Raw genomic sequence first — 14228 nt, forward strand, 5'->3', positions numbered from 1 at the left:
CACCATTAGACAGTCAATCGGTGCATGCATTTCAGTATACCGATTGGCTGGATCTTCCAGAACATTGTATGTACCACACATTGGCAGTTTCTGTAGCATTGTAGTTGCAATGTTTCAAGCTACAATAGCCCAGGAAAGACCATCGGATTTTGAAAGTATTGTACCTTGAGGCCAGGATTACCATAAGGGCTGTACTGACGATACTGCAGTTAGGGGCCCCAAGCAGCTGGGGAGCCCGGAAAGACACTTGTGGTCTCTGACATTAAAAAGCCTCATTAATACTCATTTTAGTGCAGTGAAAATTAATGAAACTGTGTGGCCCATCTCCTCGATATAAGTTGGGGAGGGGCCCTCTCCCAGCATATAGAGTTTTACTAAAGAAGATTTACCACTACACTATAGACCTGCCTTATTGGAAAGACTGGATTTTTTAAATAGCATTATTGTTTTCTTTACAGGTATAATATTCATCCCTTAAAGGGGTTGTCTCATCATGGACAATGGGGGCATATCGCTAGGATATGCCCCATTGTCTTATAGGTGCGGGTCTCATCGCTGGGACCCGCACCTATATCGAGAACGGAGCCCCGCAAGTGAAGGAGGGCGCACTGTGCATGCGCAGCCGCCCTCCACTCATTTTCTATGGGGCCGGCAACAACAGCTCAGCTTTTTCTGTCGGCCCCATAGAAACGAATCGGAGCGGGGGCCGCGCATGCGCGGTACGCTCCCATTCACTTCTATGGGGAGCCATCTTGCGGGGCTCCGTTCTCTATATAGGTGCAGGTCCCAGCGGTGGGACCCGCACCTGTTAGACAACGGGGGCATATCCTAGCGATATGCCCACATTGTCCATGATGAGACAACCCCTTTAAGAAACGGGCCATTTTTTGTTTCTGTATTTTCATTTTTTCCCTTCTTTCCTCCATAAGCCACAGCTTTTAAATGTTTTATTCACATGAGGGCTTATTTTTGCTGCATTTGTTTTATTTTTTAATGGCACTATTTAATTTACCATATCTTGTATTAAAAAACGGTAAAAAAAAATATATTTGAGGGGTGAAACAAAAAAAAGCACACAATTACCCCAAAGTTTTTCAGATTTTTATTATTACAGTGTTCACTGTGCACAAAAAATTACATGACATCCTTATTTTGCGGATCAGTGTAGGATTACGGCGATAACAATTGTTTAGTTCTTATCACGTTTTACTTCTTTTTGAAAAAATAAAAACCTTTGAAAAAATAAACATTTGATTTGCAGGGCTTTTCAGGAAAAATATTTGGATATTTTAATAGTTCGGACATTTTTGGAAAAGTATAATCTGCTATGTTTATTTTTTACGGTTTATTTTTCTATGTAAAACTAGGAAAGAGGATGATAAGAATTTTTCCTATTTTTGAATTTTTGAACTTTAAAAACTTTTTTTTGCTGTAACTTTTAGTCCCCTTAGGGGATTTGAACGTGCAATCTTCTGATTGCTTCTCCCATAGACTGAAAAAGAATACTACTGCAGTCCATGGGATCACTGGCTGCCTGTGAAGCCATGCCTCACACATGGCCTTTCAGGCCATAGTAGTGCTGTTTAGTAGCTTTTTATGCACAGAAAATCATATCCGCACATCACAGCAGTTCTATAGAGTAGTGGTAAATGTGCTGCTTGCTATACAGAAGGCCTGGGGTTCAATTTTCTGTGGAAAATTATGGCAGAAAAATGGAACTTCTATTTTTTTAATTTTCTACTTTACTAAACTATTTATGCAGATTAACTTTATATGTAAACACACATTTCTATAACTAGGCCAAAGATTTTTTGTCCATCCTTGTTTATCTGTAATTTGGCATGGATTGAATAAAGCCACTGAAACAGGACAGATGAGTGACGCTTTATGTATTCAAGAGGGGCCTGGATGTATTTCTGGAGCGTAATAATATTACAGGCTATAGCTACTAGAGAAGGGTCGTTGATCCAGGGAGTTAGTCTGATTGCCTGATTGGAGTCGGGAAGGAACTTTTTATTCCCCTTAAGTGGGGAAAATTGGCTTCTACCTCGCAGGTTTTTTTTTTTTTTTGCCTTCCTCTGGATCAACTTGCAGGATAACAGGCCGAACTGGATGGACAAATGTCTTTTTTCGGCCTTATGTACTATGTTACTATGAAAGATGAATGTCTGCAACTGATTTTGCAAGCGAGCACCATGGAAAGGTTGTGCGACTGTCCAGGCAACTGTGGATTGCTATTAAGGGTTAAAGGGGTTATCCAATATCATAAAGCCCCCCCATGTGCCGGGCCCCTCAGAGGGAATATACTTACCCGGGTCCCTGTTCCCTGCACCTCTCTTGGTCCCCGCACCACCAATGCTGCTTCTTCCTGTACACAGATAAAAAACATCTGGTGTCGGTGGGGAGCAGCCAATGGCAGGTGGGAATGGGGACGAGCCTGCCTAGCGTCACCCGTGATGCTAGGGAGACTCATCCCCATCCCCGCCTGCCATCGGCTGCTTCCCCCCCAACACTGGATGTTTTCATGCATGCACAAGGAGAAGCAGTAGCGGCGGTGCGGGGACCAGGAGCGCCGCAGGGAGCGGGGAGCAGGGTTAGAATATTCCCTCTGAGGGGCCCGGCACATGGGATAACCCCTTTAATGCTCTTGCAGAGAAGTGGCGCTGGTGCAGTGTTGGTTCTTTGCGGTGAACACTTCTACAACTGACTTTACTAAAAAGTCACTTACCTCAGCACTAAGAATCAATACTCTGGCACCTGCACATACTGCCACTAGTTGTTTGTCAGGATGCATGCTCAAATGTTGAACAGTACCTAAGAGCGTTCCAATGACATGACCACGAGGAAGCCGTCCTAAAAATTAAAACAAAATGTTAATGAGGTAGGTAGGTAGAGGCTTTTGTTTCAAAATGACAACATATTAAGGCTACATGCACACGAACGTATTTCGTTTCCGCGTCCATTCCGTTTTTTTTTGCGGATAGTATGTGGACCCATTCATTTCTATGGAGCTGTTAAAAAATAGTCAACCATTTGTTTTCCGCGTCCGTGGTTCCATTCCGCAAAAAAATAGAGCATGTCCTATTCTTGTCCGTTTTGCGGACAAGGATAGGCATGTACAATGGATCCGCAAAAAAAACAGATGCCCTACGGACGTCATCCGTTTTTTTTTTGCGGACCGCAAAACACATACGGTCATGTGTATCTAGCCTAAAACAGATACAATTTTTGTGTGTGTTTTTTTTATTTAATCAGGCAGTGAAGCTTTCTTATACCCAAATGACATTTACGGAAGATGTCACAAAAGGTGTTAAAGGAGTTTTGCCATAAACTACTTTTCATTCTAAGGTTTATTTTCATCAATTACTGTACAGCAGCTTGCATTTTTTCCCCCAAATTTACCTCATTTGCAGTTTTCTCTTATCCCCTATCCTTAAATCCTACTTCCTGGTTTCTGCTGTCCCATCATACCTTAGGGCAGTGAGGTGTGTCCTAACACCCCTCTTTTTCCTACCATTGACACTCGTGCATCCTACATTAAAACGTTCCAACGCAGGACGCAACTTACACCCAATAACAAAACAGATTTGCCACAGGGTGCAACTGTAGGCTAATAACTTTTGAGAAAGGCAGTTTTGCTAAATGGTATTTGGGGAAAGTGATATAACAGCGATATCTGTTGGACAGGATACATTCATATTAGTGACACAGGATTTATCAAGATTATAACGGCAGGGAATAGTTAAAAAAAACAAAACACAACACTCACCTGCAGCAATGCTGATTCCATGGTCCCTACTGGTCTTATGGCTCTTTCACAAGAGCGGATGCCGTGCGGGTAATCCGCTGCGTGTAAGACAGCCAAGCCCATCTCCGGACAGCAGAGACACGGAGTAGTAACATAATTGATAATGCTCCGTGCCTCTCTGTGATCTTTTTACTACAAAATCACAGTGAGATAAAGTTGTCACTGATTTTGTGTCTCTGCTGTCTTAAACTGGGCTTGGCACTCTTTCACGCACGGGATCCGCTCATGTGAAAGATCCCTTAGTAAACTTCCATGCAGCTGATTATGTGCTAATCACTGAGGCCACATGGGGATAGTGATGGGCAGGGCCGGGCCGACACAGAGGCTGGGCAGGATCCAGCCTCAGGGCGCAGGCCAGCTCCCCAGCCTCTGGGCGGCAGGCAGGCCACTGACCACGTCGCTGCTGCTGCCGCGCCTGCCGGCCGCGCTGGAGGACGGAGGGAGTAGTGAGCACTTGGCACTGACTTACGTGCTCCCTCCCCGCTCCGCCTCCTGGCTCGGCCGCTCCGCTGCTCTGGTCTCTGCTCAGTCGCTTGCCTGACTGGCTGCGTACAGCGCGCACTTTGATCTGACGCGCTGTACGCAGTCAGGTCACATGTGCGCCTTCTGGAGACCAGAAGCAGCGCGGGCAGCAGCACAGCACTGTGTCACGACCCAGCCCAGTCCCCAGCAGGGATAGAGTGTGAGAGTCTGCCCTGAAGTGAAGTAAGATAATTCTTAAATAAAGATAATATACTTTTCCGTCTGATCTGAGGTCTGATGGGGTAAAATTACAAGGAACGCCCCAAGGAGGGGGGGGGGGGGGCGCACTTGGGCAGCTCAGCCTCTGTTGGTGGTGGACCTTGTCCCAGCCCTGGTGATGGGCTAGCGATACCTGTTGTGTATTAACCTTTTCTACCCCGAAGGTTTTTTTGACTTTGCGTTTTCTTTTTTGCTCCCCGTTTTCCCATTGCCATAACTTTTTTATTTTTCCGGGCTTATTTTTTGCGGGATAAGTTGTACTTTCCAACACCACCATTTAATGTTGCATAGAATGGAGTGGGAAAAAATTCCAGAGCTTTACGGGTTGTTTTTTTTTATGAAGTTCATTATGCGGTAAAATTGACTTGTGATCTTTATTCTCCAGGTCAGTAAGAATCCAGCAATACCACATATACACTGACCTAAAGAATTATTAGGAACACCATACTAATACGGTGTTGGACCCCCTTTTGCCTTCAGAACTGCCTTAATTCTATGTGGCATTGATTCAACATGGTGCTGATAGCATTCTTTAGAAATGTTGGCCCATATTGATAGGATAGCATCTTGCAGTTGATGGAGATTTGAGGGATGCACATCCAGGGCACGAAGCTCCCGTTCCACCACATCCCAAAGATGCTCTATTGGGTAAAGATCTGGTGACTGTGGGGGCCATTTTAGTACAGTGAACTCATTGTCATGTTCAAGAAACCAATTTGAAATGATTCGAGCTTTGTGACATGGTGCATTATCCTGCTGGAAGTAGCCATCAGAGGATGGATACATGTTCTCATTCTGTTTACGCCAAATTCAGACTCTACCATTTGAATGTCTCAACAGAAATCGAGACTCATCAGACCAGGCAACATTTTTCCAGTCTTCAACAGTCCAATTTTGGTGAGCTCGTGCAAATTGTAACCTCTTTTTCCTATTTGTAGTGGAGATGAGTGGTACCCGGTGGGGTCTTCTGCTGTTGTAGCCCATCCGCCTCAAGGTTGTGCGTGTGGTGGCTTCACAAATGCTTTGCTGCATACCTCGGTTGTAACGAGTGGTTATTTCAGTCAACGTTTAAGGAGGTCATGATTAAGAACCATCTGGTTCGAAACGCATAGACCGTATTGGGGCTTGTATTTTGAGGATTCTTTCACCGCTGTATATTTGGTTTGTGGAATAAAACACCGTCAAGCAAGAACAACGAGATGCTGGATTTCTTTTCCTCTAACGTTGCTCTTCTATCAGCTTGAATCAGTTGGCCCATTCTCCTCTGACCTCTAGCATCCACAAGTCATTTTTGCCCACAGGACTGCCGCATACTGGATGTTGTTCCCTTTTCACACCTTTCTTTGTAAACCCTAGAAATGGTTGTGCGTGAAAATCCCAGTAACTGAGCAGATTGTGAAATACTCAGACCGGCCCGTCTGGCACCAACAACCATGCCACGCTCAAAATTGCTTAAATCACCTTTCTTTCCCATTCTGACATTCAGTTTGGAGTTCAGGAGATTGTCTTGACCAGGACCACACCCCTAAATGCATTGAAGCAACTGCCATGTGATTGGTTGACTAGATAATTGCATTAATGAGAAATAGAACAGGTGTTCCTAATAATTCTTTAGGTGAGTGTATATACTTTTCCTTGTGTCTTGCTGCTGAAAAAAAAAAAAAAAAAAAAAACTTGGAAAACTTTTTTATTTATTTTTTGCTGTCATTTTCTGACCCCTATAACTTTTTTGTAGTTATGTGTGCGAAGGCGATCTGTACTTTTCATTCATACCATTCTGGGGCGTGTACAACTTTTTGATCACTTTTTATTAAATTTTTTGTGGGAGGAGAAGTGACCAAAAAATGGCAAATCGGCCATTTTGACCTTTTTTTTTCCTTTTTGCCTTTATGGGATTAATACTTTTATATTTTGATAGTACAGGCGTTTACAAATAGGCGATACCCAGGATGTATATTTTTTTTATTTTTGTACATTTTTTATTCTCAATTTGGGGAAAGGGGGGCGATTTGAACTTTTATATATTTTTTTCATTTCTTTTATTTGTAAAAAATGTATAAATGGTTTTACACTTTTTTATAGTTCCCATAGGGATTGCTATTATCATAGACTCCAATGCACTAGCATTGGGGTCAATGATGATTTTACTACTTTCTTATGGAGCCCTATTACAGGCAAGGGCTCCATAGGAAAGACTGTGCAGCAGCCTCCTGTCACAGACTATGACAGGGGCTGCCGCACACAAGCATTGGCTCCTCCAATCGCCGCATGGGAGAGCCCAAGCATAACCGGAAGCGTGCGTTTTCGGTTTCTAGTGTGCTCAGATGCCGTGGTCAGGTTTGACCGCAGCATCTGAGGGGTTAAATGTCCGTAATCTGCATTACCTCCGGTCGTGGACATTAGCCATGGGTTTCTGCCGTAAGAAACAGCAGCCACCCGGTTGCTATGGCGCCCTCTCCGCTCAGGAGCGGCGCCATCTTTAAAGACCCGACATGCGATGTACTATTACGTCACATGTCAGGAAGGGATTAAAGAGGCTCTATCACCAGGATCAACCCTATTAAACTAGACATATTGCCTGGTAGGGCTCATCATGCTGATTAAAATTATACCTTTCTTTTGTCTGTATGCTAAACAGCTGCAGAGATATCTGATTTTATGCATATGCAAATGAGTAATTCAAGCACCAAGAGGCAAGGCTGAATAGTCTGAGCACTGCTTTGTAAACACCCCTGTGCTGTGCACCCCCCCCCCCCCCCCCTCCCCTTGATTGGCAGTGCAAGACAGACTGAGGGCAGAGCTGTGCCCTGACTTATACATATCTACTGTATATATGAGTATTGTACACACACTGTACTATAGCTTCACCATGCCGAGACCTGATCAGAAAGCTAAACTACATACTAAATTTTTTGTGGGAGGAGAAGGGTACCAAAAAATGGCAAATCGGCCATTTTGACCTTTTTTTTTCCTTTTTGCCTTTATGGGATTAATACTTTTATATTTTGATAGTACGGGTGTTTACAAATAGGCGATACCCAGGATGTATATTTTAACTTGAAGCGTCCCCATCACCATGGGAACGCCTCTGTTAGAATATACCATCGGATTTGAGTTAGATCGTGAAACTCAGATCCGACAGTATATTCTAACACAGAGGCGTTCCCATGGTGATGGGGACGCTTCAGGTTAGAATATACTAAAAGAACTGTGTACATGACTGCCCCCTGCTGTATTTAACTCATTGGTGGCCAGTGCGGGCCGGGGGGGCCGGCCGCACTGGCCACCAATGTGTTAAATACAAGGGAAGGAGGGGGGGCCCACTGGCCACCAATGAATTTAAAACTGGGGAGGGGGGGGGGGTCTGCCCCCTCCTGCCTGGCAGCACATGATCTCTTACAGGGGGCTATGATACGCACAATTAACCCCTCAGGTGCAGCACCTGAGGGGTTAATTGTGCGGATCACAGCCCCCTGTAAGAGATCGGGTGCTGCCAGGCAGCAGTCATGTACACAGTTCAAAGTATATTCTAACTAGAAAAAAAAGCTTTTATGCAGACGGATCTGCGGATCCGTCTGTGTGAAAGTAGCCTACGGCCACGGACCACGGACGCGGATGCCAATCTTGTGTGCATCCGTGTTTTTTCACGACCCATTGACTTGAATGGGTCCGTGAACCGTTGTCCGTCAAAAGAAAATAGGACAGGTCATATTTTTTGGACGGACAGGAAACACGGATCACGGATGCGGCTGCAAAACGGTGCATTTTCCGATTTTTCCACGGACCCATTGAAAGAGTAGGAAAACGGAAAACGGCACAACGGCCACGGATGCACACAACGGTTGTGTGCATGAGGCCTTAACTTAACACTTCTGTCTAGAAAAGCTACTCCAGTTTTCCTACTCCTACTCCTAGAGTGGGACAGCGACTTTTTAAAAAAGTCACAATGAAAAGTAGGTAACTACACCCACTTTTCCACCCATATTACAAAACTGGAGTGAGTGGTGTAAAACTGCAAAAAGTTGCAAAATACAGGGGTAGACCAATACACCACCAAGCTATTGCATTACCACATGGAGATGCATGGTTTTTCCATGCTTATAAGCTGACACATATTACTGGTGTCTGTATGATCATATATTATGTCTGTGAATCAAGCGGTAATATGTAGATTAGCTCTCTGAGCAGATCTAGGCATGGTGAAGCTATAGTGTGAATAATACACATATATGCAGTAGATATGTATAAGCCAGGACACAGCTCTACATGCTGATGTCTAGACTACCTATAAAATGGATGCCAGACTGCTTATAATCAATATAATTTTTATTAATCAATCAGACCAATACAGAAGTTAAAAACAGGTAAGGCTACTTTCACACTAGCGTCGGGGTTACGCTTGTGAGCTCCGTTTGAAGAGTCTCACAAGCGGCCCCGAACGCATCCGTCCAGCTACCAATGCATTCTGAGTGGATGCGGATCCGCTCAGAATGCATCAGTCTGGCACCGTTTGTCCTCCGCTCCGCTCAGCAAGCGGACACCTGAACGCTGCTTGCAGCGTTCGGGTGTCCGTCTGGCCGTGCGGAGGCAAACGGATCCGTCCAGACTTACAATGTAAGTCAATGGGGACGGATCCGTTTGAATTTGACACTATATGGCTCAATTTTCAAATGGATCCGTCCCCCATTGACTTTCAATGTAAAGTCTGGACGGATCCGTCTGAAGCTACTTTCACACTTAGAATTTTTTCTACAATATAATGCAGACGGATCCGTTCTGAACGGATCCCAAGTCTGCACTATATGAGCGGATCCGTCTGGGCAGACCCCAGACGGATCCGCTCTGAACGCAAGTGTGAAAGTAGCCTAAAGGTACAGGGCAAAAAGGCGACATCTACTGGAGGAGAAACACAGTGGGAACAGTTCATATATGTCCACAAAAACAAAAAGAGAAATAAAGTGTAAGTGCAAAAGCCAGTCAGCAACAAAATGTATAGGACAAGAAGCAGTTACCCATACTGTGTCTCCTCCAGGATGGCACCAAACCCGGCGCGCGTTTCGGCGAACCTAGTCCTATCAATCAAGGGAGGGGGCGTGGGCAGAGCAGTGCTCAAAATATTCAGCCCCACTTCTTAGTGCATAAATTGCTCATTTGCATATGATTAAAATGCAGATTTCTCTGAGGCTGTTTAGCATACAGACAAAAGAAAGGCACAGTGTTAATCAGCATGATGAGCCCTACCAGCCAGTATGTCTGGTTGAATAGGGTTGATCCTGGTGACAGAGCCGCTTTAACTGTGGATTTCCACAGCGGAATCGCACATAGAAATCCACAATATTTAGAGTAGAAGCAATGTGGAACCCAGAATTCCTTTATAGGCTATACAACTATGGGGTTTCTAAACTGGACGACCCTAATAAGTAGTGGCAGTAATTTATTTCAGATGAAACCTTAAGGTTAACATGGATTTTGTGTAAAGAGGTCTGAGCGTGCCATCTAGTGAAACTACTAATAACTGCCCCCTTTTATGTAACTACTCACAGTTTAATGAAAAGTCCTAAAAGTGTGTGTTTTATTCCAGGCTCAATCAGATTCTAGAACATTTAAGTGGAAAATCTAAAAGGGTAAACTCAAAATTCAAGTAATTTTTCTGATAAGTCACCAAACTATAGAGCATCAAAAAACCCACTAAAATCTTATGAAATGTGAAACATTGAACCATTCAAGAGACCAAATGTTTCATGTAGAAAGTTGTGTCAGTGAATTCCAGCACCGAGCTCGCCCAATAGTGACCAAGTGGTTTTGGACGCTGTATAAAGTCAAAACTCTTTGCTGGAAAGGAACTCACGGACTCCTTGATCATCTGGAGGGTGTCTATGACGTGTTACTTGTGAGCGATTTTCCGCTCTAATAAAGGTCACCGACCGAACTTATTAAGAAACAATGTAAATGTCTGATATGAATAGCAGCTAGAGACTTTGTTTTCAAGACAACATAAAAAAGCTAAAACCATGTTCACCTTGATCAGCAGCTTGGATGCATTCTTGTATGTTCCACATTATGACGTAGTCTTGAGACGCAGAGCAGGCTAAGCATTGCCTCCCATCATTCTTCAGTGTAACAGCAGTGATTGGATGATGGTGACCTTTTAAAGTTAAAGGCTGCACACACACAACAGATTACAAAAGACACAAAATACAAAGCTCAACGTGCATTCACTAATTTATAGAGATCAACAAAATTCTCAGCTAGGATATGCCATAGATGTCTGATAAAGGTGGGTCCCACCTCTGGGATCTGCACCTATGTCTAGAACAGGGTCTCCCCATCCCATCCCGGTGGCCACCGCATCCAGGCTGTGAGAGGTGGCAGAGTTTAAGGAAACAGCCAAGCTTCCTGTTACTCCCCTAGAAGTGAATGTAAGTTACACAAACATTTCGGTGAACCCATCTACTTCTCAAAACCTGGATGCAATGGCCACAGAGCGGAACAGAGTGAGTAGTGATGCCATCGGTGGACCTCCGTGCTAGAGGTTGTTGCAGATCCCAAAGGTGAGATCCATCTATCCTGTGGAAATGTCATAAAGGTATATTCACATGACTTTGTCTTGCCACAGACTCTGGACTGTTTTCACATCAAAATCTGTGGGGAAAAAACACCTAACATAACTGACCACTGTTGTAAATTGGAATCTGCCCCATAGTCTATTTTCTGCATGTGGATTTGTATGTTATCTTGTACGTTTCAGAACAGTATTATAGTTAGATTCTGTGGACAAAAAATGGCATTTCACCCGTGGTTATGTCATGCTTTACCTGCCAACCAGCTCATGTAATGCCACAATAAGGAATGTTTTTCAAGACATAGTAATGCAAATAAAGGGGTTAAAGGGAATCTGTCAGCAGTTTTATAGTGTCTTAACTAAGGGCAACATAAACTAGTGACAGGTCTCCTTGGTAAAAGGCTGGGTCACTTTTCTGGGCAAAATCTTGTATTGAATAGCTCCGGCACATGCCAATGAGTCCTGATATAACGGAGCCCTGACCTCACCGTCTGAGTAGACTCTAAGACATGGTTTGCACTGGTTACTAAGGCGACCAGAGGGTAGGGTATAGGTTCTCAGAGTTCCTACATCCCATCAACATTATCTCCTGTGCATTTGCCACAGAGCCACCCGCTGCTGCCACTATGTGGTTTCACCCTGTAGACTGCAACCCACTGACACCACTGTAGTTTACAGAAACACCTCATATGTGGTCGTAAACTGCTGTACGGGCACACGGTAGGGCGCAGAAGGAAAGGAATGCCATACGGTTTTTGGGAGGCAGATTTTGCTGGACTGATTTTTTTGACACCATGTCCCATTTGAAGCCCCCCTGATGCACCCCTACAGTAGAAACTCCATAAAAGTGACCCCATCTAAGAAACTACACCCCTCAAGGTATTCAAAACTGATTTTACAAACGTCGTTAACCCTTTAGGTGTTCCACAAGAGTTATTGGCAAATGGAGATGAAATTTCAGAATTTCAATTTTTTGCCAAATTTTCAATTTTAATCCATTTTTTCCAGTAACAAAGCAAGGGTTAACAGCCAAACAAAACTCAATATTTATGGCCCTGATTCAGTAGTTTACAGGAACACCCCATATGTGGTCGTAAACTGCTGTACGGGCACACGACAGGGCGCAGAAGGAAAGGAATGCCATACGGTTTTTGGAAGGCAGATTTTGCTGGACTGTTTTTTTTTACACCATGTCCCATTTGAAGCCCAGAGTAGAAACTCCAAAAAAGTGACTCCATTTTAGAAACTATGGGATAGGGTGGAAGTTTTGTTGGTACTAGTTTAGGGTACATATGATTTTTGGTTGCTCTATATTACACTTTTTGTGAGGCAAGGTAACAAGAAATAGCTGTTTTGGCACCGTTTTTATTTTTTGTTATTTACAACATTTATTTTTTGCGGGATGAGGTGACGGTTAGATTGGTACTATTTTGGCAGGCAAACGCCTTTTTGATTGCTTGCTGTTGTACTTTTTGTGATGTAAGGTGACAAAAAAATGGTTTATTTAGCACAGTTTTTATTTTTTATGGTGTTCATCTGAGGGGTTAGGTCATGTGATATGTTTATAGAGCAGGTCGATACAGATGCGGCGATACCTAATAGGTCTACTTTTTTTTTTCCCTATTTTTTACGAATTTTTTTCACTTTATTTGGGGAAAATGACGTTTTTGTTTATTTTTACTTGAAACTGTAAATTTTTTGGGGGGAAACTTTATTTTTTCAACTTTTTTTTAATTTATTTTTTGTCCCACTTTGGGACTTGAACTTTTGGGGGTCTAATCCCTTTACAATGCATTCCAATACTTCTGTATTGGAATGCATTGGCTGTATGAGTAATACAGTGTGTATTACTCATACAGCTTCCTGCCTGTGAAATCCAGGGGGCTGGATCTCACAGGCTCGTCACCGGAAGGCAGCGCGATGCCTTCCTTAGGCATCGCGCTGCCTTCCATGCCATCGGGTCCCCCCTACAGCCGCATGGGGACCCGATGGCACTGCCGCCAGCAGCCTCAACCGCAGGTAAAAGCCGCAAACCGCAGGTCTGAATTGACCTGCGGTTTGCGGCGATCGCCGGCACGGGGGGGGGTCACGCATTTAGCCAAGGTGCCTGCTCAAATCATTGAGGTCCCATGACCCCCCCGTGCCGGCGATCGCCGCAAACCGCAGGTCAATTCAGACCTGCGGTTTGCGGCTTTTACCTGCGGTTGAGGCTGCTGGCGGCAGTGCTATCGGGTCCCCATGCGGCTGTAGGGGGGGCACCGGGTTCCGATCACCGCCCGCCGGGTGGCGGTGATCGGAACTATACATGACGTACCGGTGCGTCATGTGTCCTGAAGAGGTTAAAGGTCTGCACATGTGCAGACCGCAAAACCGGATCCGTTTTTCCGGAACACTTGGGGCCAGATCCGGCATTAATGCATTTCAATGTAAAATAATGCCAGCAAGTGTTCCGTAATTTTGGACGGAGAAAATACAGCAGCATGCTGCGATATTTTCTCCATCCAAAAGCCGTACAGTGACTGAACTGAAGACATTCTGATGCATACTGAACGGATTGCTCTCCACTCAGAATGCACTAGGATAAAACTGATCAGTTTTTTTCCGATATTGAGAACCTAGGACGGAACTCAATACCGGAAAAGTTTAATCCAAGTGTGAAAGTAGCCTTAGTTTGCAGTGGGGTTGTGAATGAGAAACCTGGACTGCTATGGACTAGAGCCCTATTGTCTTTAGCAATGGATCCATGTTCTGCTTGGGATCCCAGGATGGCCAGGTTCCAGTATGGAGGCCTCATGGTAAGCGTTTCAATCCTGCCTTTACTGTGAAGCGACATACTGCCCCAACTCCTGGTGTGATGATCTGGGGAGCCATTGCATATGACAGTCATCCCTATTACTGTTAAGAGGGACATTAACAAATCATCCCTCCTCCCTATAGATAATGTAGATCACTCTGTGGGTTATGCTCAGTCAGGACTGCAGGTGGTGAGTGAATTTAAGTATTTGGGGGGGGGGGGGGGTCCAGGAAACTTACAGAATATGAGAAACTAAATTTATCCTCCCTCATAGGCAGATTCAAACAGAAAATGCATGTGTGGTCTAAGCTGCCACTGTCCGT

General features: G+C 44.3%; 1 protein-coding gene across 5 annotated transcripts in view; it reads right to left on the minus strand.

The window, feature by feature from the left end:
* The window catches only part of WDR27 (WD repeat domain 27), a 696346-nt gene that overhangs the window by 668790 nt on the left and 13328 nt on the right, over positions 1–14228 (minus strand). For all 5 annotated transcript variants that reach the window (XM_040429334.1, XM_040429333.1, XM_040429335.1 and 2 more), the window contains 2 exons: positions 10569–10710; positions 2729–2853 (listed from right to left, as the gene is read on the minus strand). In XM_040429334.1, the coding sequence (XP_040285268.1) occupies positions 2729–2853; positions 10569–10710 (267 nt within the window). The remainder of the gene's footprint in view (positions 1–2728; positions 2854–10568; positions 10711–14228) is intronic.

Source organism: Bufo bufo, chromosome 4, assembly GCF_905171765.1.
Source record: "Bufo bufo chromosome 4, aBufBuf1.1, whole genome shotgun sequence".
In the NCBI taxonomy this organism is placed as follows: domain Eukaryota; kingdom Metazoa; phylum Chordata; class Amphibia; order Anura; family Bufonidae; genus Bufo; species Bufo bufo.